Source organism: Brienomyrus brachyistius, chromosome 6, assembly GCF_023856365.1.
Source record: "Brienomyrus brachyistius isolate T26 chromosome 6, BBRACH_0.4, whole genome shotgun sequence".
Classification (NCBI taxonomy): domain Eukaryota; kingdom Metazoa; phylum Chordata; class Actinopteri; order Osteoglossiformes; family Mormyridae; genus Brienomyrus; species Brienomyrus brachyistius.
Window position 1 is genome coordinate 1,360,910 of NC_064538.1, and position 26,828 is coordinate 1,387,737.

Here is a 26,828-nt window from a genome sequence, read left to right on the forward strand (position 1 = left end):
CAAATTAAAAGTCTGATAGAAAATAATTTCACCTTCTGTGTTTAAATCAATCGAACTCTTACAGGCTGCTATTAAGCCTGTGAAATCTGACATGATAAGAATTATCGCAAGAACATGATATAATCAATGATAATAAAAACAGATGGAACACGATAACCATTCTTATAAGCTTTACTGTTACTTTCACCAGCATGTACCTGGTAAAGTACATTTTGCGATGTGAACATAATTTCCCTGACAATGCTGCGTGACAACGAATGAAAAAAAAAAAACTAAAGACAGAAAAAATATAACAGTAATAATTTGGACTTAAAACAGAAACTAAAACCATGAAGTGGCTTCCGGACTCCGGACTTATGTTATGCTATACAGCCCAGATCTGTGAGGTCCCACTTGATTCAGGTGGCCAGGTAAGTAGGTGGAATTACTTTGCAGTAGCAGGTCTCGGACCTTACATCACGTTGAACAGCCACACAGCAGTTGCAATAAATACAACATATGAAAACATGCAAGAGAAACTGCAGTCCCCCTGCATCCGTGGGTGATAGATTGCACCACAATGGCGAACCATCCGCAGACCCCATCTATAAAGTGATTTTCGTGTACTTTCACACGGTGCTTGATAGATTATGCACAACAATACACTAATGTTTTTACTGCATTATGAGATAATGGTAATAATATATTATATTGCATTATCAATGAGAGCTTCATATTGCATTTATAATGCAAAATGAATGTTATGCCTTTTCATAAATATTGGTACCGCTTCACAATAAGGTTTCATTTTTGCCTCTTATACATGGTAGTAACTCATTAATAGTAAAACAAAAAATCATAAACTTGTTTATGATTGTCTATTAACAATTTACAAAGTGTTACAACTTAATTATTAACCTGATTATAAACCCTTTATGAGGGTAGCCTTATTGTAAAGTGATACCTAAATTTTATACCTGTGTTTAAAATCTTTTATGGATACATTATATATGAATGTATTCATGGGTTCTTACGGACATGCTATTCATAGAAAGTGTTACAACAACAACCATAACAATATGAAAATTTTACTTACTCTCTCCATTATACACTGCTGGGTTGTATTTTGACTGAAGGGAAAGGCGATTAATTAAGTTTATTCATAATAATTCTGGATCTCAGACTTATCCTGGAATAATACTACTGATTGAGGTGTTGATATTTTCTGACATAAAGGGTAGGTATAAGAAGAATATAAAAAATGCAATTGCATTTGCAGCTTTTTATTAATAATTTAAAAAAAAGTTAATGATTTAACTTTCCAAATGAATATCTATGTTATGCCAGCTTTTTATTATCCTGACCAAAGAACTTTACCAAATCTTATCTTAAATGTAATAATGAAACAAGTTTCCACTATGCATTTGCATTGTGTTTGTTTCAAGGTAGATTATCACACTAAATTCAGATCACAAACATTGAGCTGGACAACACAGAATATGTCTGTTAGACCTTTTTGACATAATCCTTTGTCTTTATGGCCTAAATTCATTTACTTGAAGTTAAAATTGTAACATCATTATTAAATAATATATTAAAGTACATATAAGTCTTTTGGTGTATGAGTATGAGTGTGTGTCTATGTGTGTAACAAAAAATAATAAGATGATAAGAGAAAATGGGGATTATGTCACTATTGAGTCACTGTAACTCATAGCAGAAACAGGAGATAACAAAAAATCCAAGCTGGTTTTCCCGGCAGATAATATATATTATATATAATATGTATTCAAACACCCTGATAACACTGACCTGCTTAGTCTAAAAATTATTGGTCCCACACACCTTTGAGCCCTTTATCAGGAGTGTATAAATTGCAAGTATGAGCAGATTTCACACATTTCCCTGAAATTTTCACGTGCAACAGGTAAGTTTTCACTTGATATTTGCCTTGAATACTTTCACAATTTTTGACTAACAAATGATTTTTAATTAAGTTTATTATATTAAACTACTGGCATTTGTGATCAGGTGTGTTTATTTCTTTTTGCAAAAATCTTAAATGTTATTGTCCCTTCCAGTGATATAGCAGCATCTAAAGCGTCATGAACAAGTTCGTTTTCCTCGCAGGTATGATTTTAAAATGTATTTACTTATAATTTACTTATACTTATAATATATAATGCTTATAATATTTTGCCTATAAACAATAAGCACATCTTGCTCTACTTAAAAAAAATATCTTTTATTAAATGTTCCCTGTTTGATATTAATATATTCTCATGCATGTTTACCATGAAATAAAATGAGCCTTTCTCCTTCATGTTTTTCTACCATGAAGGACTAAGCCTCCTGCTGTGCATTAACATCGGTGAGTTAAGCTCATTTTGACGTTTTGTCCTTTTCATTGCACAAACATGAACAGAAATACAACAGTAACGCTTCACCATTACATTTTGTTGGGGCAAAAATACTCAGTAGTGACTCAATTACTAATTAAGTACTAATTATGAACAAATACAGATAAAAGATGCATCATGATTTATTAATGATGAACAGTTGTTCCTTCAGTAGTTCACAATGGCTTACAGAATTAACAGATATAGTAACAAATATAGTAACTGCTTGACATAACATATGCATTACGATTAATTAATGATGAATTACCATGAGATCATTATGCAACTAAGACTTAGATCGTGGTTAATTAATACATGAGTAATAGGGTAATACTATATTATTCGCTCCCCATCAGGTAAAGTGTTAGTGTTGCATTTATTATATTGTGAATAGCAAACTGAAGTTTAACTTCATGGTGTTGTCATCTTATCTGAACCATGTATGTCCTCCATTCTCAGCTGCCTCCACTAAGCTGGTGTGCTACTTCACCAACTGGTCCCAGTATAGACCCGGCACTGGGAAATACCTTCCCGAAAATGTGGACCCACACCTCTGTACCCATTTGATTTATGCCTTTTCCGTCATTGACCATAACAATGAGATTACTACCTATGAGTGGAATGATGACACTCTCTACAGATCCTTTAATGCTCTAAAACAGAGGTAGGTTACAAACTGTTCTACTCTTTTCCATTTTTGTCATATATATTTTTTGAAAAATGTGCTTACAAATGACATAAATCGTCCAACAGAAACCCACAACTCAAGACACTACTAGCTGTTGGTGGTTGGAACTTCGGAACAAGCCAGTAAGTACTTTCATACAATGGGAAAGTCATTAGTTTTGCACATTAGAAAAAAAAAAGTTTTTTTTAAATAAATATTTCTATTTGCCCATATTTACGAGATGTGCCCAAAAGATTAAAAGTTAACTTGAACAAAATTATTTTAAAAAGTGGTTTAATCTATTCTTTAATTCCTGCTCCCTCTCATTTTCCAGGTTCACCATCATGGCTTCTACTTCTTACAATCGGCAGCGATTCATCCAATCCACCATCAGGTTCCTGCGTACCTATGGCTTTGATGGGCTGGACCTGGACTGGGAGTATCCTGGGGCTCGAGGGAGCCCCCCAGAGGACAAACCGATATTTACAGTACTGTGCAAGGTCAGTCTTAGCAAGAAAGAATCTTTGCCAGCTCATAATATGCATGCCAAAGGAAGAGTGGATGCTTTAGGCTGCCGACACGAAAACATACAATAACATAGAGAGATAAATAACACGTTAAATAACTGGCCTCTACATCAGCTCTGTCCAAGTACATAGCGCACATTACCCTTCAAAACGTTAATAACCCGCAGCTATATTTTTTCTGATTATTCTGCATTGTTCTTTCTAAATTAAACTCCCCTATACAGGAGATACTTGCAGCTTATGAGCAAGAAGCGATTGACACCAGACGTCCAAGGCTGATGTTCACAGGTGCGGTGGCAGCCGGAAAGGGAAACATCGATGCTGGTTACGAGATCAGCGAGATCGCCAAGTGAGTATCAGAATATACCCATGGCCATGTCACCTATAGTGTGGAACAACAAGACATGTTTTCTGAATCAAACGATTGCCGGAGCCCCGGGTGTTTTTCATGCAAAATGTAAGAGTACTAACGTGCATTTCAGCTACCTGGACTTTATCAATGTGATGACCTATGACTTTCATGGAGCCTGGGACAACTTCACCGGACACAACAGCCCTCTGTACCAGGGCTCCGCTGACAACGGGGAGCACATCTACTTCAACACTGTGAGTAAAACACACTCTGTGTTTCCAAGCAGACGTGCTCTCTCCCCTTCACCTACCTGACTGATGTCCAGGCTGTTATCACCAGCTCATGTATTTATTGCATGTTTTCTCTCCAGGATTTTGCCATGAGGTATTGGCGAGACCAAGGTTTTCCAGTAGAGAAGCTGATGATGGGATTCGCCACGTATGGACGCACGTTCCGCCTGACATCACCTGATGACGGAGTTGGAGCTCCAGCTAGCGGGGCAGCTTCTGCCGGCCAGTACACCAGGGAGGCCGGCTTCTGGTCCTACTACGAAGTAAGCGGAGAGCAACAAGCCACCCACAGCAAACATTACTAACATACTTTACTCCAATGACTACTAGCTATTACTAACATACTTTACTTCAATGACTACTAGCTATTACTAACATACTTTACTCCAATGACTACTAGCTATTACTAACATACTTTACTCCAATGACTACTAGCTATTACTAACATACTTTGCTCTAGTAACAACTAGCTGTCAAAAACTGAATTCCAGTTTTTAGAATCTCTGTGTATTTTTCCAGATTTGCTCTTTCCTTCACGGAACCAACCTTCAATGGATTGAGGAGCAGAAGGTTCCCTTTGCCACCAAGGGGAATGAGTGGGTGGGGTTTGACACCAAGGAGAGCTATGACACCAAGGTAGCACCTTCACCCTTCAAAACCAGTTACTTTATTACTAGAATAATATTAGAATTTTAGCTGTATAAACCACATGGTCCTACCCTGATAAGCCCAGTGAGTTTGAATAGAACCTTTTCATTAGTTTGCTACTGGTCTCATCAAAACGATACTATGTTGTTTACAGTAGTTGTCTGGAGCCAGGATCAGTGGAAAATCAATGCTATTTACACAAGGGTTTCTACACTGCACTGTAACATTTTCCTCAATGGTGCAGACAGTTAAGCAAACAAATGGCTTTATTGTATGACAAACTGACCACAGTGTGTTCTGTGATTGGCTGTCAGGGACGTACGAGTGAGAAAGAGTCCCTGGCAGTATCGTCGCAAAAGAGGAACCAAACAATAAATAGGGAAACAGTGCTTTCCTTCGAAAAAACAAAACAAAAAAAACCAAACGATCTACAGCTGCCCACATTTAATCCACACTGGCAATTCTGTGCCACTGGAGACACCAGTGCCTGATTACCTGAAGTGTCAGTAGACACTGGGTCTGGCGGTCTCTCACCGTGCGTCTCACACATTTCCCAGACCTCTGCCAACCAACAAGACCAGTTTGCTAGGTTATGTTTTGACTTTTAACTACATCCGTGCCTCCAAGCTCAGTAAAAGGCTATTTGACAGTAAAAGGTTAATGATAATTTATTATCTATTTGCATCAGTACACTAATTATCACTCTTTTACAGGTTCGCTATCTTAAGGACGGTCATTTTGGAGGGGCTTTCGTTTGGGCTGTTGACCTGGATGACTTTGCGGGGCAGTTCTGTGGACAGGGACCCTATCCTCTGATCAACCACTTGCGCAGTCTCCTTAACACAGGTAAAACACATGCACATGTCTGTAGACTGTGGGGATGAGCTGTACTATGCTGGCAAAGCATGGCATTAATCATTAACGCTGAACAGATCGGCTGTGGTGACAGATAGGGCAGGACGATCACCTAAAGCCTCCAGGTTTAAAATTGTGGCAAATTTGTTCTTGCTGTGTGTGAGTCCAATTCTACAGTGCAAGTAGTTGGATGGATGACTGTAAACGGCCCTTACTTATATATCATTACCTTGTATATAAACTTAATCCTGATTGGTCAGTCTGCTCATGTCATGCTTGAATTGGTGGTAGGTCCATATCGCTTTGCTTATTAAGGTACCATGATGCACCTTAAACATCAAACATTAATGCTTTGGTAGTCTACCTTAATTTACTTACAGTTTCACCATTTTGTGAAATACTTTGACAGAGTTGCCTCCCCTGCCGAGCTCGGCTCCAGTTACAATCGCTCCCAGCGAACCCTTACCAACCACTGCTGCCCCCCCATCTGAAAGTGGCTTCTGCGCGGGCAAACATGACGGACTCTACGCTAACGTGGAGGATGCCTCCACGTTTTACCAGTGCTCCGGTGGACACACCATCCTCCATACTTGTAATGATAACCTGGTTTTCAATGAATCATGCAGCTGCTGTGACTGGAAAAAGAATTAAAATAATAAACAAATAAACTCGTATGGCAGCATAAAACTGCGTCTGTACTTCTTTTACCAAACCAGGTGTCTCATGGAACTTAACATGCATAATGCATTTTGTGACGCTTATCAAATCATTCTGTGGCTTCAATGATTCATTGACTTGAGATACAGAACAGCCTGCATGTAATTATTTTGTATTACTTTTATGTATTATTGTTCCGACTTACCTACAAATTCAACTTAAAGACAGACTTGGGGCATACTGGACACCTGGGCTTGTCCAGTAAAAAAAATGTCCGTGCCAGACACTCCACATTTTTGCTCCCTCCTAGCTCACTACCAGACACTCCACATTTTTGCTCCCTCCTAGCTCACTACCAGACACTCCACATTTTTGCTCCCTCCTAGCTCACTACCAGACACTCCACATTTTTGCTCCCTCCTAGCTCACTACCAGACACTCCACATTTTTGCTCCCTCCTAGCTCACTACCAGACAGTCCACTTTTTTGCTCCCTCCCAGCTCCCTGCCAGACAGTCCACGTTTTTGCTCTACTGGGAGCTGGGAGGGAGAAATACACGTATAGTAAAACATGTATACGTCCATGTTTTACTATACGTTTGTTTCGCTGTCTGAAAGAAAAATAAACTCAATGGACCTGGTGGCTATTACTCCCACTTGAAAACATGAACCTCGGTTCCACTCAGAGCATGTGAGCAGAGGGGAGCGGGAGCGAGCGCGGGAGGACTTTGGCCGGAACGGGCAATACTTGGGGGAAAAAACTCTAGCATCCCCTTTATTTCTCGCTTCACTTTGGCAAGGTATGCAGGAAATCTCATGGCAAATTTATATTATTCCATTACAAACCTACAATTAGCTACAAATAGTGGCAACACTACAGACTATTTACAAGGTAATAAAACTATAACATACATGTAAGTGCGTCTTCAGGCTTGTTTCGAATATAAAATCCCGTGCCAACCAGCTGACCTAAGCTGACAACCCGCTGACATCCTGAAATAAGTCATTTGCTTTAATCTGCAGTGCATTGCTTTAATTTGGATTGGGCTGCTCAGTTATTTTGATGCCAGGCTACAATTAAAATTCAATCTAAAATTAAAACAGAATGCAGATTGTTTTCTTCTTAGGAGCGAGCGGTGAGCGATTTCATTGGAGAGGGGAGCGATACTGAACGACAGTGTTGTCAGGTCCAGCTACTGCGACATCTCCAGTCCTAGGTCCGCTTAACATCCGCCCAACGGAAGCTGAAGTAGCGCAGTATTTGGAATGCCAGTATCTCAAAGAAATAAACCCGTATTTTGCATGTTGATCACATTCAAATGCTTAACATTTTAAAACCACACGTAAACACAATGACGTCACCTAGATGGACTCTCCTTTCCCATGGTTGCCAACTTTGGTCAACCGGCTGGAGTGAGATTTTTTTTCGAGACAAGGCTGGATACACATTCACATGTGTGTAACGGTTTTATTACCTTGCAAATAGTCTGCAGGATTTGAAAACTACCCCAACGCTTCTGATGGGGCTAATTTTACATTTATAATGGAATCTTATAGATTTTCCGTAACACTGCTAAACAAATTATGGGGCTCGTTCTGATTCATTTGGGGCTTCATCCCCAAATGGCCAAGGATAGCGACAAAACTGCTGACAACCATATCGTTCAGCCAGCCAGGGGTTACGATCAGATTCTCATTTCGCAGTTTTTAGAAGTGTTAATAATAGCTTTTGTCATAAAATAAAATAATCTGATCAATCTCGAGCTTAAGGTATTGTTTTCGTGACGGATCTCAATTTTCAGGCGTCGTGTTGGTGATAACATAGGACTGAGGAAGAGAACCACGTTTCAATTCACATCCTGCCTGTCTGATGAGATTTTGTGCAAGTAAGGATATAAAAGAGAGCTGTCATGTCTGTGCATGCTTTTGTGAAATGGTGACACCAAGGTGAAAATGGCTTTCGTTCTGGAGAGAATTACTGGAAATTCTCCAGACAATCCGCGGAGTATAATAGGCTACATACACGTGAATTAATTAATGACTTAATATGTAAATTGAAATGATTATTGCAGAATCTGATCTATTAGAATGTGTTTCTACTTTCCAGCAGTGCCGCGCATTGTGCAGGTTATTGTTGCTAAGCGAAGTTTTGTAATAGTGGTGCATGACGCAATAGTTTTTGTGAAACAGTAAAAAAAAATCTCACACAATTGAATGACAGTCACATTAATTTCCTTCTTTCTTCAGCACAACATATGACATCAGCGTGGTCATAACTTACAAAAGACGGCACATAAACATCGGACATGAGACTATCCGGGTTAATGCATCACTCGTTTATTAAAGTCAGGCCAATCTGAGTCATTTCTTGTCCACAACTCAAACGCACTTCCAGCCTGGCAATTACAATGAGAAATTTTACGGCTCTAGCAGGTAAGTCATCTACAGGTAATTTTTAACAGTATATTTGAATGTATTCTCTATTATTCATTTTGAATTAAGTTGGTAATACTTTACTTGAAGCTCTCATCTATAATGCATTAAACGGTATCTATCATGCATGTTAGGGTCTGTATAAGAATTAATAAAGCATTATAACATCTTTTATGATAGTAATAAGATATCATAGCGATACCTTGGATCACGAACTTAATTCGTTCCAGGAGGCTGGTCGAGTTGCGATTTGGTCGAGGTACAAGTCGAATTTCCCCATAAGAAATAATTTAAGCTAATTTTATCCGTTCCAGACCCGCAAATGATTGCCTATTTAAACTTACCTACCTATACATAACTAATGACAAAAACCTTTAACAATCAATATAAAACTAATACACACATGGAAAAAGCACACATACAAAAGCGATAAACAAAAGTCAATTTCAAGAACAGACACACGTGCACCCCATTCAAGTTCCGCTATAATTTCCTTTTAACAGTCACTACTTTCCTTTTTGGTTTGTTGCTATCACTGCTCATTTTCTTAGTGGCCACAATTACTGCATCACTAAATGTACTATAGATAAAGCACAAAAAAACACTTATCACAGGAACACAGCTTTCGCACGTCAAACCAAAGAGGTACGGCGAGACTGGGAGCGATTCATAGGCGTCAGTATCCCAGCAGGTGCGCCTGCCTTTAAAGATCCGTACAGGTTTAGCAGGTCCGTTGTGTTTTGTCGTGTTCGGACGAGTTGCGGCTTGATTTTTCGAGGTCAGAAACGGTAGAGCCGAACGGGTCTCGATCCATGCAAGTTTTAGCAGGAACGGTCGAGTTCCAGCGTTCTACTGTATAGTGTTGATTGTAATATTTCATAGAGATCCAATGAAACTCATCTATAATGCATTACAAAGTATCATTAATTCTTATATTAACCATTATGGTGCATTAAGTATCATAATTCTGAATCAATATGCATTATGAGGTATTATAATGAACACTGACTTATGACTGTCAGTACAATATGCTGAAATGCCTTATTAATTCTTATACGGACCGTTATAATGTACTATAGTTGCGCTGTAATGCATGCTTTTCTGAAGGTGGCAGTAATGCATTGCAGATGAGAGCTTTAAGGAAAGTTTTACTGAAAATTTTATAATGCGCACATATAAAATGCATATATTGCATGTTTCCAGTTCTGTTTTCATAGAAAGCAATTGTATGTTTTTTTTAATAGGCTTCTTCCTTCTTGGTCTGAGCCACTTGGGTGAGTTCAGTTAGCTTAAATATTGTACTGGGAAGTAACTGAGTGTTTCGGTATCGACCCGGCATCATGCCACTAACCTGATGTTATGGTAAACTGTCTGTTCCTGCAGGTTCTACTTCACAGCTTATATGCTACTTCACAAACTGGTCCCAGTACAGACCTGGAATTGGGAAATACGTACCAAATGATATAGATCCAAACCTGTGCACTCACCTGATCTACGCTTTTGCTGTCATCAACTACGCCAATCAGCTTTCCACCTATGAGTGGAATGACGAAACTCTGTACCAGTCCTTCAATGAGCTAAAACAGAGGTGAGTGTCACAAACAGCATAAAATATATCAAAACTGCAAAACAAACAAAAAAAAACATTATTTTAGTACTAAAAAAAAAATCACGAGTGTACATTACATATTATCAAATATAGAAGCATCTCATTTGATCTGGATTTTCTCAACAGAAACCCCAGTCTTAAAACTCTTCTGGCTGTTGGTGGATGGAATTTTGGTACAGCTCAGTGAGTAACAGAAATATTGGGCTTTTCTAAACACCGCATATGAGGATTCTTGTGCTGGAGTTGCAGTCATGCACTATTTCTCCTTATTCTTAATATGTTGTTAACAATTAGCTAACTGAATTGGGTCCAATGATTTTTTTTCTTCCAGTGAGTGACTTGTTTTGAAGCACTTTTGGATTAATAAGTCATTCTTATTAATAATAAACCTCTGAACTCTCCTCAGGTTCTCCACCATGGTCTCAACATCTGCTAATAGACACACGTTCATCAGTTCTTCTATCAGTTTCCTGCGCAAGTATGGCTTTGATGGGCTGGACCTGGACTGGGAGTATCCTGGGGCTCGAGGGAGCCCCCCAGAGGACAAACATAGATTCACACTACTGTGCAAGGTTAGCCAAGAATTTTTAGTTGGACTTGGCAATCTGCTTATAAATACTGACTTATATTCAATCTTTGGGGGCGGCATGGTGGTACAGTGGTTAGCACTGTTGCCTCACACCTCTGGGACCTGGGTTCGAGTCTCTGCCTGGGTTACACGTGTACGGAGTTTGCATGTTCTCCCCATGTCATCGTGGGGTTTCCTCAGGGTACTCCGGTTTCCCCCCACAGTCCAAAAACATGCTGAGGCTAATTGGAGTTGCTAAATTGCCCGTAGGTGTGCACGTGTGAGTGAATGGTGTGTGAGTGTGCCCTGCGATGGGCTGGCCCCCCATCCTGGGTTGTTCCCTGCCTCATGCCCATTGCTTCCGGCATAGGCTCCGGACCCCCTGCAACCCAGTAGGATAAGCGGTTTGGAAAATGGATGGATGGATTCAATCTTTGTCTAGAGGTGGATAGTTCAGGTCCAGAAAGTAAAAATCCAAACCAAGGTTTTGTGTCCAACCAACCAGTTGAATACTGTTACTATGACTCTTCATGCTCAACTGGTTGGTTGAAACTAAATCTTGGTATGGATTTTTACTTTCTGGATCTGAACTATCCACCTCTGCCTTTGACTGAAAACTGTAGGAGCTTTCAGAGGCCTATGAGGATGAAGGCAGAGAAACAGGACATCCCAGACTGATGCTCACAGCTGCAGTGGCGGCAGGGAAAGGGAACATTGACGGTGCTTATGAAATAACTGAAATTGTGAAGTAAGTCTGGATCTTTAGGTTGAAAAACAGTTTATAAATGTTTTAATTAGACAAGCAAAAAGTGAATATTACAATGATGTAAACAAAAGCTTTATATGAGAAATGTGGGTCTTCATAATGCTTGTATCTTAGGTACCTGGATTTCATCAACGTGATGACTTACGACTTCCATGGTTCTTGGGAGAGGTTTACTGGACATAACAGTCCTCTGTATCAGGGCAGCCATGACACGGGAGACTTAATCTACTTCAACACGGTACAATGACACACCTCTGAGTCACACAGCTCTCTTGCGCACTGGTGGTTTATCATGTGTTCTGCATTGCCTTCTGTAGGACTTTGCCATGAGGTACTGGAGAGATCAGGGAGCGCCTGTGGAGAAGCTGAGGATGGGTTTTGCCACCTATGGGCGCACGTTCCTCCTGGCTTCACAAGCAAGTGGAGTCAGAGCCCCAGCTAACGGACCCGCCTCAGGTGGTCCGTACACCCGCGAGGGCGGCTTCTGGTCCAGCTATGAAGTAAGCGGAGTATCCATTAAAATTAAGTTCCGTTGAACTCAGGCTATCTGACAGATATGAATTCAGCTTTTTGCATATTTGAAACATTCCAAATCTCTTTCTCCAGGTCTGTACGTTCCTGCAAGGTACCAGTACTCAGTGGATTGAGGACCAGAAGGTTCCATATGCCACCAAAGGAAATGAGTGGGTGGGATTTGATAACCAGGAAAGCTTTGAGACCAAGGTAAACGATTTCATTTATGGTTAGAGACTCACAGATAAGTTCATATGAATATGATGTAATGGTGTCCTAAAAATTTACATGCTCTAGGAGAGCCGGCTTGAGCATCCCATAGCGGGCTACGAGAAGGATCATGTATGCTGCAGACCATGAGGCATGATTCTTAACTTCCTGTCATATTCCGTTAGGTGCGGTACCTTCAAAACAACAGCTTTGGAGGAGCCTTTGTCTGGTCTCTGGACCTGGATGACTTTTCTGGTCAGTTTTGCGGAAAAGGAAAATATCCTCTGATCAGTCATCTGCGCAAGCTTCTCATTTCAGGTTTGCCATTTCAACCAGCTTTGCTCACTGATCACTGGTATTATTACTCAGCTATAGGAAAAGTCTCCAAAACATACTATTACATTATGAAACGGAGCTGTATGTGAAATTTACTGCACAAGAAGAAGATTTTATTATCTGCTTAAAGTGTCCAAAATGGTATTAGAGTTCTATTTTTTTTTCACTTCAGAGCCCTCGCAGCGACCACCTACAACCCCAAATTCATTATGTAATACAACCACCACTGAACCACCCCGCACTGGCATCACTGGCCCTGCAATGACCACCCATGAAGCCCCCCACCCATCAACCAAACAAACCGACGACAGTGACTTCTGCTCCAGCAGGCCTGCTGGACTCTACCCCAAAGTGGACGACCGCAATGCTTTCTACAACTGTGGCCACGGTGTCACATATATCCAGCACTGCCCCAGTGGCCTGGTTTTCAACAACAGCTGCAAGTGCTGTGACTGGTCCTAGAGACCACTGCGGTTTTTCTGTCAGTCCTCATCCGCTTTCTTTGCCACAGTCTGACAGATTTTACGAATTGCTCTTAAGTAATTCAGTATGCTTGTGTATCTAACATTCTGTACAGAAAATATCTAATATTTTAACAATCCTACATTTTAGAGTCACACACGACTGCGTTTTGTTGATTGCAGTTTGACATACCCTTATACCACGCACACCATGTTTCTGTATATTTTCTAGGGCTGGGAAATTCATCGCATTTACAGCTTGCGTTAATTTTAGTCATACAGCGTTTTTATTTCTTTGCTCGCATTGACACGTTAACACACACGTCTCATTTTGTTAGCTAAATAGGGGGAAAATATGAGTACAGATTTTTATAAAGACCTATAATATTCCTTCTTGGTTGTAAATATATATATATATATATATATATATATATATATATGAACTTTTAGACCATGATGTGGCACAGAATCCCAGAATTCCGAGCTAAATTCAAAACATGCAGTTAGCTCACGGGGAACTTGGTGCTACCTGCTTTATTTCATTTTTAAAATTGTCAAACGGAAGCATACGGAGAGTAAAAATATCGTAATTTGCATGTTTTATTTTGTCGAAGGCTTAGACCTTAAAATCTCAAGGTTTTTCATGTCATTTACGTTCTTCTGAACTGATACAACTGAAAACTAGCTGCTTTGTGATGCATCATTTTGAAAGGGTAGTAAATATGTATATTTAAAAAATTATTAAAATTCATTGACTTACTGGAGAATCTGTGAGAACGCGCTGTGAGCAATAACTAGGTCTAAAGTAGCGGCATATACAGAAAAATGACTTTGGATGTGTCACGCCCAGCTCGTACGATCCTCGTGTGTGCCACGCCCCCCTGATTATCCACGTGTGCTTCCCTGATTGTACCCAGCTGTACCCTGTTGCAGGGGCGCCGCTAAGGGGGGGAAAGTTGGGACAATTATAAGGGCCCACGCCCTTTAGGGCCCCCCAGAGATCTGAATGGGTGTGGTAGGGGGGCCCAACCTCATATTTTGTCATAGGGCCCAAAATTGCTAGCGGCGCCCCTGCCCTGTTGTCTTGCCGAATTTCAGTCCCCGTCTTGCCTCAGTTCATGGTCTGTCATTGATGTTAGTTATCGTCGGATGTTTCTTGTCCCTAGTCCCTTTAATAAATCCCCGTTTACCCCGTATTCTGCCTGCTCTTTGCCCGCTCGATTGCCTGAGCGATCACCCGTGCAAGCCCGATCGTAACAGGATGTGCTGTGAGAAAACAATGTGTGCTAGAACTCCAGCACGATAAAGTAATAACACTATAATATCCATCCATCCATTTTCTAAACTGCTTATCCTACTGGGTCGCGGGGGGTCTGGAGCCTATCCTGGAAGTAATGGGCACGAGGCAGGGAACAACCCAGGATGGGGGGCCAGCCCATCGCAGGGCACACTCACACACACCATTCACTCACGCATGCACTTCTACGGGCAATTTAGCAACTCCAATTAGCCTCAGCATGTTTTTGGACTGTGGGGGGAAACCGGAGTACCCGGAGGAAACCCCACGACGACATGGGGAGAACATGCAAACTCCACACACATGTGACCCAGGCGGAGACTTGAACCCGGGTCCCAAAAGTGTGAGGCAGCAGTGCTAACCACTGCATCACCATGCCGCCCCCGCACTATAATATATACTGAGCTATAATAACCATCGCTTTCTTTCCGTAACGGTAGTTAGCATTGCCACATTGAGTCTGAAGTAATACAGGAAGCGAAGTTTGTCAAACCACTGGGCAGCGGGCAGGGAAGTGCTCTGAAAAGTTATGCAAGAAGGTTCATGATCACACTAAAAAAAGTTCTGTAACTTTTCTACAAGGAATCCTAGAGTGCGACATGTACTGTACATGTACTTAATTCTCATCCATACCAAACTCAAAGGCAAACTAATCTTAGTTTCAGGGTATCTGCAGGTTCAAGCAAGTTAGATTTAAGACTTCTTAATGCCGCTCAAAATTAAAGGCCAGTTTCACGAAACAAAAATGGCTAAAAGCATTCAATATCACCATTTACTTTGGGTTGTTGCCGATTTTGCAGCCACTTTGTGTTTTTCGATGTGCATATGGGATTCCACAGCTTTGATCTCACTGTGCCAACTTTGAAGAGCTTCTTGGATTTTCTTTAACAGATTTCAACCAGTTACAAAAGGTCATCCATCAAATTCATTGAGTTTGCAGTTTGCCCTACCAAAAAATAACAGATATATTACTTACTGGCTAACTTAGAGTAACTGGTTGGTTACAGGGAATCTAGTGTCCCTCCCTCCCCTGCAAACAGAAATGATTACTGCTGGATTCGCTCATACATGTCTGACGCTGACATACAAATGGGTGACAACATAAAAAAAAAATCATTCCATTCAAGAACACGTAAATCGCTGTTATTTTCCAAGCTTGTGCCATTTTTAATATACTTAACAGATGGATTTAAGACATTTTTACAGCAATTAAGGCCTTAAATTTAATACTTTAAAAAGACTTGAAGGACTCGCGGAACCCTGAGCTTACATATCACCCGATCAACTGAAGATGCAGATATTTCAGTAAAACAATCTGCAACACAAACTACATTTAGGTTTAAAATATTTGAGAATTTCAGTTAAAATGTATCACGTCAGCAGGTATTAGCAGAATCAGGCCAAAGTGAGTGGGTGGCGTATGAGCTTAGGGTCCCCTTCACAGTCAGCCGCAGCGCGGTCACCCTCATCCACAGCAGCGTTACGTCTCGGTGAGACAGCGATGGAGCGTCAGCCCTCCGCCTGCTTCACAGCTCATGCTGGCTGCCATGTGGCGCCGGCAGCTCCCTGATGTCGCAGTTCTGGATGAACTCGAAGTAGAAAAACACAGAGTCTTCGTAATTCTTCGTGCCGATTCTCTCATTCACGCCATGAAACCTAGTCATGAGAGAGATACTCGATAATGAGAATGAATGGACGGGACTCTGGCCCAGATCACAACAATGAAGACTGGGAACTATGGAAAAACATCTACAAGAATAAAACAATCATTGGAATTTCCGTCTGCCTGACTACCCTACACTTCCATTGTCTATCAATATTGGCACATCAACCTGCTAAATCTATGCAATTGCCTTGCATTGGTCATAATTCAGCCTGGTATCTAAAGCTGTGACTTCCCTCATCCATCCATCCATCCATGGTCTGCCGCTTATCTGGGGTCGGGTCGTGGGGGCAGCAGTCTTAGCAGAGATGCCCAGACCTCCCTCTCACCAGCCACCTCCTCCAGCACCTCCATGGGAATACCAGGGAGTTCCCAGGCCAGTCGAGAGATATAATCTCTCCATTGTGTCCTGGGTCTGCCCCGGGCCTCCTCCCAGTTGGACATGCCCCAAACAACCCCCCCCCCAGGAGCCGTCCAGGAGGCATCCTAGATAGATGCCCAAACCACCTCAACTGGCTCCTTTCAATGCAGCTCTACTTTGAGCCCCTCCCGAATGTCTGAGCTACTCATTCTCTAAGGCTGAACACAGATACCCTGCAGGGGGAAATCATTTTGTCCGCTTGTATCCATGATCTCATTCTTTCGGTCACTACCCAGAGCTCATGACCATGCCTCAGTTCCCTCTTTACCACAACAGAATGATACAGCATCCGCATTACTGCGGTGACAAAGGGCAGCCCTGGTGGAGTCCAACGCCCACCAGGAACAAGTCTGACTTACTGCTGGCAATGTGAACCAAACTCTCACTCCATTTGTACAGGGATCTGATGGCCCATAACAACAGACCCTGTACCCCATTCTCTAAAACACCCCCCACAGGACCCCCCCAAGAGATACGATCGTTTTCCTTTTCTACATCCACAAACTCCCATGAACCCTGCAGTATGCTGGTGCGGGTGAAGGGGCAGTGTCCTGCGACCAGGACAGAATTCACATTGTTGAACCAGTGTTTTGGGTCAAGACCATAGTTTTTCTTAGCCATGCACACGACCTTGCACACTAGTTATTAAGTTTTGAGCAGGAAGTCAAGAAATCAGACTTCAGGGAACTTCGGTGTTTCACCACTTAAACATTAACAAGAACAGGCTGCTGCACAAGCACCTGGCAGGCGACGAATCACTGGGTAACTACATCCCTTATCATGTAGAAACGAAAGGAAATAACCGTGCAAAAGAAAATGTGACACTGCGCTGAGCAAAATAAGTCCTGCCTGGGCAGCTGCTTCACAGAGTTTACAAAGGAGAGGAGGCCATTCGGCCCATCAAGCTTGCATGGGGAAAATTCAACCAATAGCTTAAAGTTGTCAAAATCTCATATAGCTCTGCTTTAAAGGAACCCAGGGTTTTAGCTTGCGCTACACTAGCCGGAAGACTATTCCATACTCTAACTACACGCTGTGTAAAGAAGTGCTTCCTCAAATTCATTTTAAAATGTTCTCTCACTAATTTCCACTTATGGCCACGAGTTCTAGTATTTAGACCTGTTAGAATCTTATATACCTGGATCATGTCCCCCCCTTAGTCTCCTTTGCTCGAGGCTGAACAGGTTCAGCTCAGCTAACCTCTCCTCATAAGACATTCCCCTAAAAAGGTGTGTTTTACTGGGGCTTTAGTACTATCTATACATCTATGTTGTTCTACTGTGAGCTGTGCAGCAAATACGAGCAGAAGCATCCCAGCGCTTGGTGTGTGGAGTCCGGAACACGAAAATAGTTCCTGCATTAAACTGCTCACTACAAAGTCTGTGGATTATCTTCAGTAACCGGGTCATAATTTCTCATAATAAAACTCTTTCGGCACTTTAAACACCACAGAAAAATGCCTTTCAGTTGCATTATATTCAAGAGAAGCTCAACATTTCTACGGCTAGTAACTCCAAAATGAGGCGACTCCTAGCAGAGCAAAGCTATGTGGATAAAAAGAAGTAAAGCCCCTTTAAAACACACCTTTTTCAGCTTGAACTGCCCATTTAAGCTGAAATAATAATGTCTTCCGCTGTACGATACTAACCTCTTTGTATCCCCTGGTTTAAACCAGACAGGGGCAAAGCGGTATATGTTTTTGGTCAGCGTAGTATAATGGCGACTGTCTGTGTTTCCGATGCACAACCCTAGACAAAAAAAAAAAATGGAATGACATCGGATATGGGGTTACAACTCTGCTGTTCAGATTTAACTTGCCATACGAGGACCTGGTCGGCAAATAGCTTGGACCTCGAGGTAGTGTTTTACCAGGGGCTACTGCCACTTGTGGGAACATGTCCAGCACCGTCTTCTTGATCAGCTGGTACCCAAAAGACTCCTCATCGTAGGAGCTTACAGGCAGCGGGTCAAATCCCTCCATCAGCTCAATATTCACCCGTTCATCATCCACCACCCCTCTGATTAGCTCTAGTACCTAGGATGGAAAGCTGAACGTCATCTGCTCGTGTGTCCACGGGTGAAGACATGATATTAGGAATACTTTAAGAAAATAGTAATTTCATTTTCATTATCCTATTCATTCGCCTGGTTTAGGGGTTTGAAACTATTCTTTTGAAGCAGGACACAGAAACACCACCTTCAGACATCACAGCTTTTCCCGTCATTCTCGAGTCTCCAGTTATCCCACTTAATGAATTATCTCACCCTGTGGTTCATGTATGGAACTTAACTCATCTCAACATTTTTGTTCCCACCCTCTAATCCAGCAATGAAGCAGAAGATGGGGGGGGGGGCTACTCACCTCCTGCACCGTCTGTGCAGGGTGGATGCGGAAATTCACAAATGCCTCTGCATATGGAGGTATGATGTTAACCTGGAAAGTAAGGAACGCAGAGGAATCACTGCCAGGCCCGGACAGTTACACACAAGGATTATTTTCATGCTGGCAAACAAAGGCCAGAATCATGGATATGAAAGAGGTCTCCTGACATCTATTTAGTCTGAGTTCCATGCATGAGCAAGAAACTGCAGAAGCAGACGTTAGGAATCTCAAAACCAGCGTGATCTGTGAACAGCCATGAGTACTACAGCCTGGAATTTGAGAGGATAGAAAATAAAACTCTGTATACCAGACAATTTTCTGTCAAAGAAAAAAACGGGAAGATGTCAAAGGAGTAAAACGGTTGAGCTTAAGGACTCTTAAGCTGTAAACTTTGGGTTAAACAGAGGTTACCGGTAACAGTGAATAAGCAAACGAGTAACAAATTTGAAGAAATAACTGGTATGTAGCAAGAGGTTTGTTAATGCAACAACATGACATATGCAATTTCAGAGAAATACAATGTAGCACCTTAACCCCTCCGTGGAACATGGAGACGGCAGTGGTCGTACGGACAAAAGCATTCGTTTCCGGACTCCTTTGCATTATCCTGTAGAGACAACAAACCCAGAGAGGTTAGTGAAGACCCACATCAGAAAAAGATGGCACCATTCCATGTGAAACTGCAATCACCTTCCAAGCAGGGGGGAAAACAGCCACAAGTTGGACATGATAAACTTCAGCGGGAGGGCAAACTGTTAAGAGAAACCACAGTAAGTGACTGTAAAGCAGACAGGCAAATACAAAGCAGGCCCCTCTGCCTTACTTTTGGTACAGTCCGGTGATACAGTGTTAATCTGCCAGTAAGTAATCTGCCATTATCAGTGTGGACAGCTGAGGTAGGGGCTCAAGCCTGACCTTGTACGCAAGATGCTCAAACGTGCTGCGTTCGGGACCGTAGCCAAACAGTATAGGCAGGGGATTCTTCTCAAGTCTGGGAGAAGACACAGCTTTCAGACATGAAGTCATTCCAAGGAGATGACGCCCTCTACAGCTTCAACTGATATTTAATATTTACACTTTAGAGAATAATCATAGAAAACCTTACAAAATAATAATAATAATAATAATAATAATCAGGGACTGACATAACTGGTACAGAAGTATGCATTCACCTTCAAAAACAATACATGCGACAATCGATTGTGGTAACAGTTATTTTACGTAGGTAAATAATCACAAGGTAATCAGCACAAATACACAGAAAATAAGTACACCTTTACACTGTTACAAACAATCGATTGTCACACATATCGTTTTTATAGGTGAATGCGTACTTGCATATGTAAATCCCTGATGATGATAATAATAATAAATTGGTAAAGACCCAACAGATAAGGAAAAGACAGACAGCACAGAGCTCCTCCAGGCCATAATAAAAACAACATACACAGATGACAAAACGTTGACATCACTGATCAATGCAGTAATAAACAATGCAGTAATAAACAATGTGCCATTTAAAAAATTATATTAATAAACAGCTCAGATCATTGGGATAACTTCCAAATAAAGGAATTAGTGTTCAATTTAAACACGCATTTTTAACATCTTTAGGGTGTTTGTCTAAACCTATTCCCCAACATCACTCACTGGATACACAACTGGATGCCATGGAAACAGACCTAAGGAACCCACTGGATGTTACCTAGTAACTGCACCAGCAAGGATGCCGATGCTGGTTTCACTGGGAGGCATGGAGGAGTGGCCGGGGAGGGCAGAGACGCTGAGCTTCACCGTGGCCTGCCCCTTCTCTGTGACTCCTATTCTGCAGGTGGAGGGCGATCACGCATTATAAAAGCTCATCGGCTGAACTCCGAACTGCTGGAACAGATGGCAATCAGAAAGCAAACCTGGCAACTAATTTCACAGCCACATGGGGGGACAGTAGTCCTGTAACCATTTCACAGGTTCCATGAAGGTGTTACTAATGCTACCTATGACCGCAAGAGAGAGGTGCACATGAGGGAGACTCACAGAGCGACTGGTCCCTGCAGGCCACTGATGACTCCATCCAGAACAGCCAGACCCTCATCCATGACAAAAGCCAAGCTCACCCCTCGCGACTCCAGCAACTTCACAATGTTCTTGGCCCCGTTGTGGCCCCCCACCTGGTACAAACCACATGGCAACACTGCTAACTGTGTTCCACGTTCAAGAACCACAGTTAGGCTCTTTATAACGTGTTCTGTATGTGGGGCACATATTGCCTGTCCCTCTTCATTCCTGCCAGTGTGACATCACATCCCACGTTCCCCATTAATGTGGATAAATGCATATTTAAAAACTCCTCCAGCGACCTGCGTCCATGGTTACAGCAGAAAACCTTCAGGGAGCGACAGCATCAATAGTAAAGTTTCATCAGTTTTAAAGTATTAGAATGCAAATTAAGGGTCGTTATCAGTTAAAGGATTTGCACTAAACTCACTTACCTCTTCATCATGACCCAGTCCAACGTAGAAGCCACGTCTGGGTACATAGCCACGCTCAACCAAGTACTCCAGTGCCTGCAGAATTCCCTTAATTTACAGACAAAAATGTCCTTATCAGTCACTGCAACAAATGTATACGGTGGATTTATCTTGAGCTGTACTGTAGTCAATAAGTTTCAATAAGTCTACACACTGGCTTATGGAAAATTACCTTTGTATGGAAATTGAGGGCAGCGAGGCACAGAACGCCTTTCCGATTCTCCAATAAATGTTTTTCAACCGTCACCGACTATGTGAAAAGCGCCGGCTGATGGAGGCATACACTGAGGGTTCGCAGGATGCCCTTGACCGAACGCTGCCTGCCTCTCGCGCCCTGCCCGCCTTTCCCACAGCATGCCAATTCGTTCGGCTGCCTCCCGCTCACAACAGGTGTAAGACAACTGAGATCTGAACTCTAACCGGAGCTGTCAGAAGTGATGGGATCAGACGGCCTTTGAAATCCGTGATTACCCAAAGGGAAGCGGCAAAGTAACGCGAACAGAAGGGCGAGACAGATGAGGCAGACCATCGCCGGCAAGCAGAGGCCCGCCGGCCTTACCTCGCCCCTCAGCGAGTATGGGGGAGGTCATCATGACTGATAGTGTAGAATGCCCACCACAGCAGAATGCTTGTCGTCGATGGTTCCCCGGCCATATATGAACCCGTCTATCTCCGCTCCGGAGAAAGGGGGAGCATCCCACCCGTCGCTCTCCATTGCAGGCACCACGTCGATGTGGGCGAGCAGCATGTAAGACTGCAGGGAGGAGTCCGAGCCTGGCATCCAGAAGAGGTGGCTGTAGTTGGACACCACCTCATGCTTCACCAGAGGAGAAGAGAACACTGCAGGAAACACTGGCGACCAAAAAAATAAGTCAGCACCACCTGAACCAGAGCAAATAACAATACAGTTTTAGTACACGTGGATGGTAAATTATTTTTCCATACCTGGTGTAAAGTGCTACTGATAAATGCCACCTTATCGTCTAAAGAAGTGCCTCAGTGGTTTTCTTTATCGTGGTATAATATTGTTGGGGACTTTAGAAAAGTGGATATCTGCTGACGCCCCCCGTATCTTCGAACAACACAAGACCCAGAGAATGCTCTTATCTCCTTATGACCTTAACACTACGATCCCTGAAGTCAACGAAATTTTTCGGACGCACCTCGGGTGGAGCCCCCCCCTCACTCCCCACACAAGCTGCCCGCCCCCTCATCAGCGCCAATCAACACCTATTGTTTTGCAAATGAAAGCGGAGTTTCACGGTTTCAGCTTCGGGTCTGCACAGAAACGTTTTCTAACAGTGTGGTCTGAGGAATCGTAAAATACATGCGTTAATATATCCTAATTTGAAACACACTTGAATCCCCATTTCTCTTGATTCGGTAATTTCAGTTTCAAGAAAGTATTTGATGGAATAAATACATGCATTTGCTTACTGCCTGTAGCAATCGGTAATCTGATTTTCAGTTTTAAAGTTCGATCAGGGCTAAATGACACATTAATTAATTTATGTCATTAAAATTACCCTGGCATGATATTTGCATTATAAATGTACCGACAGACAAAGCATTTTTATAGGTAATGAAGAAAAACCTGCAACTTGCAATGTGCAAAGACCGTAATCCCCGTAAGAAGTGCATGCACACAAAAGACTGCTGATTACTATGTCCATTTGTTATGAGAGCACAATGCGCTTTGAATGTAAACACTGACGTTGCTACTTGCGAAAAAGATCGCGCAGTTATGAGCGCACAAAAGACTGTAAATTACTGAGGACGTGTGTGCATTTGTGCGTAGGATTATGAGATGCCACGGTGAACTTCACACGGAAGCAATTCACATGTTACATGGGAAACATTGCGCAGTTATCAGCGCACAAAAGACTGTAAATTACTCCCGACGTGTGTGCATTTGTGTGTGGGATTATGAGATGCCGCAGTGCACACAAACACTTCGTGATGTACGTATGAAACAGGATGGGCAATTATGAGCACACAAAAGTGCTAATTATTCAAAAACAGATTGTGGTCCAGATATATAATTACGGCATAATAAAAAAAAGACTTTCGCGTGCGTGTGTGTTTCCGTATCACATTCAATCGGTTATTTTTGATATAATAAATACATACAGTTGATGTCTGCAACAATCTGTGTAACCTTATTCAGTTGTAAAAGTTAGAGCTAAAAGATAAATTGATTTACATATATCGGTAAAAGAACCCTGGCATAACATTAGCGCGATATATGCATTATAAATGAATCACTAAGTAAGAACTCAGGACACTGCAGCTGCGCTTTGCATGAAGGCTAAAGATGGCTCTGTTTGGGAAAAAGAAACTTCGGCGTCGATTTATGCAAGAAAAAGAGACTGAAAAAGAAATGAAGACACAGCTTAGACAAGCTTCTGTTCCTCAGCTTGCCACTGGAAAGAGGACTCAGTGTCAGGTGCTCCGTCACTGTAATAGGAACCACAGTACAGAGAGATGTGTGCAGTGTGACAGGTACACCTGTCGCAAGTGTAGGAAGGAGGGTCCTTGGGTGTGTGATGACTGCTAGTGGATAGAAAAGGTTTTGTATCTTTAGTGTATGTGCTTATTTTGTATAATAAATGTGTATCTTCCACTTGAATGACACGGACTCTCTCTCTCTATCATACACACACATGCTCTTTATCTTTATACCATCTGATACTTGAAATTTACACATTCTTTGTCAATATTCCTGCAGCTTGTACTCGTGAATCAATGATGCAACTTTTTCCCATGTGGCACATGAAGTGTTTACATCAGAAATGCACATGCGTGCACATGTATGACATGTTATTTCATCATACATTTACACATATAGTTGTAGACACAGAACATACATCAAAATATATGTATTTGCTATATCAAAATATATTTGTGTAATTGACACCACGGTTACCGTAGTAGATTTGGGGGTTCCACTGTATTTCAAATTATTATGTATCAAAGCATGTGAATCCTTACAATACATCACTAGATAAACTCTTTAGTGCAGACCTGAGTTGAAGAAGTGACTTCAGGCTGGGGGGCGACTTCAGCTGAGTGACTGTGATTCATTTGCAAAACAAAAGGTGTTAATGGTGCTGGAGAGGGGGCGGGCAGCTTGTGAGGGGAGTAAGAGGGGGGGCTCCTTGTGAGGAGAGCCTCATTTTTCCAGGAATTCTAGTGTTAAGCGATTTCAATCGTGTTGGCAGAACCTCGCCTTTATTACACGCGTACGCCTGGAGCCGAGGCGTGATCTCCGCCGGCAGCGGGGGGCTCGGCGGCGCTGGCGAGGCTCTCACCTCTTTCCAGGAAGCGCCCGAACTCCTGCAGCGCGGTCGCGTTCAGGTCGTTCTCCGCAAATGACACGGTGGGTATCTTGATAGCCTCTTAACGACAGATACACAACAGAATTAATGCACGTACTCATCCGTCAGAATAGCAATCCAGCCACAATATGCTTTGCGCAACATTATCACAATTCTCAAAGTTACAGTTACCATATTACTGACAATAAATTTCAAAGTCATTTCATGTAGTCTTCAGTGCACATTTTATTTAAAAGGCGCCTTTCTAGCACCCAGGGACACTACAATAAAGCAAAGAACCATAAAATAACTGTGGCAAGTCTAAAATAATGTAACTGAATCACTGGCTTATCGTTTTAAGACTAAAAACAGTAAGTACCGGGAGTTTACAAAGTGACAGTGGAAGCCGTGGTGTGAATGCTACCTTTCAGATTGGCAAGGAGCTGCTTTCTCTGTGCTGCGCTTATATGCGCTGGGATGTTGGCTGTTCGCTCCCATTTTCCGAGCTGAAGCCCGGAATTAACATCCAGTGAAAACGTCCGGATCGTAGCAGCAAGCAGCACGACAACCAAGACCAGTATGAAGCTTAGAAATACAATTCTTAGAAATGCAAGCAGCTTCGCTCCCCCAGACCGGCCAGTCATATTAGTGCTGCTCGCCGTCGTTCGAGAATCGAGAATAAATTGAGCGACATGACTTCCGGTTACAGGCTTCAAAATAAAAGTGACTCCAACTGCAGAAAAATACAATCCGTACTGGTGATCAAGGTTAAGGGGCAGTGGTTAGCACTGTGTGGGGCGGCATGGTGGTGCAGTGGTTAGCACTGTTGCCTCACACCTCTGGGACCCGGATTCGAGTCTCCACCTGGGTCACATGTGTGTAGAGTTTGCATGTTCTCCCCATGTCGTCGTGGGGTTTCCTCCGGGTACTCCGGTTTCCCCCCACAGTCCAAAAACATGCTGAGGCTAATTGGAGTTGCTAAATTGCCCGTAGAAGTGCATGCGTGAGTGAATGGTGTGTGAGTGTGCCCTGCGATGGGCTGGCCCCCCATCCTGGGTTGTTCCCTGCCTCGTGCCCATTGCTTCCGGGATAGGCTCCGGACCCCCCGCGACCCAGTAGGATAAGCGGTTTGGAAAATGGATGGATGGATGATCAAGGTTACATGCTTCGTGGAGTACTGCAGCCAGATGGAACATATTAAAATGAAACCAAGTAACAGCTTTTCAAAGATGTCTCTACGCAACATAAAGGCAGACTCGAGCAAAACCTAAAGATCTTAAGCTGTGCTCAGTAATTTGAGAAAGGTAGCTGTCCGTTTAGTTCACTTTTATCGTCAAGTTCAGTACAACGTCACTGGAATCCATTTACCTGCGGTTTTAGTCTTCCGTGAACATAAGCATTTAAAAACATCACCTTTGCATGGCGACTATGACTTGTTTTATTCTTTTCTACGGTATCATAATAAAAAATGTAATACTGTTGTAAATACAATGTATTTCTCAGATGGCTCCGGCACTCCCTCCATCTAATCCCTTCTCCTCCCACACCCCAGCACACTTTCCACACCACTGCAAAGAAATCTTTGTCTCAGTGTAATCAGGTTCACCAAATCTGCATCTATGGCCGTCCTTTTATGAGACACAGCTTTAGTGGTACTGCTTCCATTTTGGTGTTAGTCGTCTCAAATGAACCAGTTCCAAATCATCACCTATACAATGTCCCGAGGGAATTTGAAAAAGATAACTCAGTTCTACAGTTAATGTGTTCACAATGTTAAGTCTCTTCCGCAGCTGTCTCGCTTTCCTTCCTTTGCTGCCACCTAGTGATACTTCAATTTGGTGTGATTAGCCTCTAAAAGAAATGCATATAATGAAATGCATATAATCCATATAATTTATTTTTAACAGGTAATACATAACATAATCTTGTGAATGTGATAACTCAAAAAGT

At 42.3% G+C, this 26,828-nt stretch overlaps 3 protein-coding genes and 1 long non-coding RNA gene across 6 annotated transcripts; 2 read left to right on the forward strand and 2 right to left on the reverse strand.

The window, feature by feature from the left end:
- The first annotated feature begins 330 nt into the window (after positions 1–330).
- On the forward strand, positions 331–6,387 carry LOC125744817 (acidic mammalian chitinase-like). 2 transcript variants are annotated; one of them, XM_049017076.1, is made up of 12 exons: positions 331–410; positions 2,061–2,109; positions 2,321–2,350; positions 2,838–3,042; positions 3,132–3,188; positions 3,380–3,545; positions 3,797–3,921; positions 4,055–4,178; positions 4,295–4,477; positions 4,734–4,850; positions 5,576–5,708; positions 6,127–6,387. In XM_049017076.1, exons 2-12 carry the CDS (start codon positions 2,085–2,087, stop codon positions 6,366–6,368), a joined length of 1,407 nt encoding a protein of 468 aa, XP_048873033.1. In that variant the 5' UTR covers positions 331–410; positions 2,061–2,084; the 3' UTR covers positions 6,369–6,387. The 2 variants fall into 2 exon arrangements, with proteins under 2 accessions (XP_048873033.1, XP_048873032.1); XM_049017075.1 differs by lacking the exon at positions 331–410 and adding an exon at positions 1,890–1,906.
- On the reverse strand, positions 3,923–4,403 carry LOC125744819 (uncharacterized). The gene is made up of 3 exons (XR_007398503.1): positions 4,235–4,403; positions 4,059–4,146; positions 3,923–3,954 (listed from the first exon to the last, which is right to left on the reverse strand). It is a non-coding gene; the product is annotated as an uncharacterized LOC125744819 (long non-coding RNA).
- Positions 6,388–8,598: 2,211 nt separating the features above from the next.
- Positions 8,599–14,465, forward strand: LOC125744816 (acidic mammalian chitinase-like). The gene is made up of 11 exons (XM_049017074.1): positions 8,599–8,806; positions 10,051–10,080; positions 10,190–10,394; positions 10,542–10,598; positions 10,822–10,987; positions 11,607–11,731; positions 11,864–11,987; positions 12,067–12,249; positions 12,356–12,472; positions 12,658–12,790; positions 12,981–14,465. Exons 1-11 carry the CDS (start codon positions 8,782–8,784, stop codon positions 13,268–13,270), a joined length of 1,455 nt encoding a protein of 484 aa, XP_048873031.1. The 5' UTR covers positions 8,599–8,781; the 3' UTR covers positions 13,271–14,465.
- Positions 14,466–15,709: 1,244 nt separating this feature from the next.
- Positions 15,710–26,356, reverse strand: LOC125744815 (N-fatty-acyl-amino acid synthase/hydrolase PM20D1.2-like). Of its 2 annotated transcripts, none has more exons than XM_049017073.1 (13): positions 25,303–26,356; positions 24,873–24,959; positions 22,178–22,413; positions 21,523–21,609; positions 21,068–21,201; positions 20,739–20,858; positions 19,949–20,024; positions 19,724–19,785; positions 19,562–19,640; positions 19,013–19,084; positions 18,520–18,685; positions 18,299–18,398; positions 15,710–16,155 (listed from the first exon to the last, which is right to left on the reverse strand). In XM_049017073.1, exons 1-13 carry the CDS (start codon positions 25,520–25,522, stop codon positions 16,047–16,049), a joined length of 1,548 nt encoding a protein of 515 aa, XP_048873030.1. In that variant the 5' UTR covers positions 25,523–26,356; the 3' UTR covers positions 15,710–16,046. The 2 variants fall into 2 exon arrangements, with proteins under 2 accessions (XP_048873030.1, XP_048873029.1); XM_049017072.1 differs by having other exon boundaries at positions 15,710–16,222; positions 25,303–26,349.
- Positions 26,357–26,828: the final 472 nt, after the last annotated feature.

Coding starts and splice junctions, on each gene's coding strand:
- LOC125744817 (XM_049017076.1), top strand. CDS start 2,085: ATGAACAAGTTCGTTTTCCTCGCAG. Junction 4,179..4,294: donor AGCACATCTACTTCAACACT/GTGAGTAAAACA, acceptor TTTTCTCTCCAG/GATTTTGCCATGAGGTATTG. Junction 5,709..6,126: donor GCGCAGTCTCCTTAACACAG/GTAAAACACATG, acceptor ATACTTTGACAG/AGTTGCCTCCCCTGCCGAGC.
- LOC125744816 (XM_049017074.1), top strand. CDS start 8,782: ATGAGAAATTTTACGGCTCTAGCAG. Junction 10,988..11,606: donor GATTCACACTACTGTGCAAG/GTTAGCCAAGAA, acceptor TGAAAACTGTAG/GAGCTTTCAGAGGCCTATGA. Junction 11,988..12,066: donor ACTTAATCTACTTCAACACG/GTACAATGACAC, acceptor TGCCTTCTGTAG/GACTTTGCCATGAGGTACTG.
- LOC125744815 (XM_049017072.1), bottom strand. CDS start 25,522: ATGACTGGCCGGTCTGGGGGAGCGAAGCTGCTTGCATTTCTAAGAATT. Junction 20,025..20,738: donor CTTGCTGGTGCAGTTACTAG/GTAACATCCAGT, acceptor GTCTTCTCCCAG/ACTTGAGAAGAATCCCCTGC. Junction 19,085..19,561: donor TGTTCCACGGAGGGGTTAAG/GTGCTACATTGT, acceptor CTTACTTTCCAG/GTTAACATCATACCTCCATA.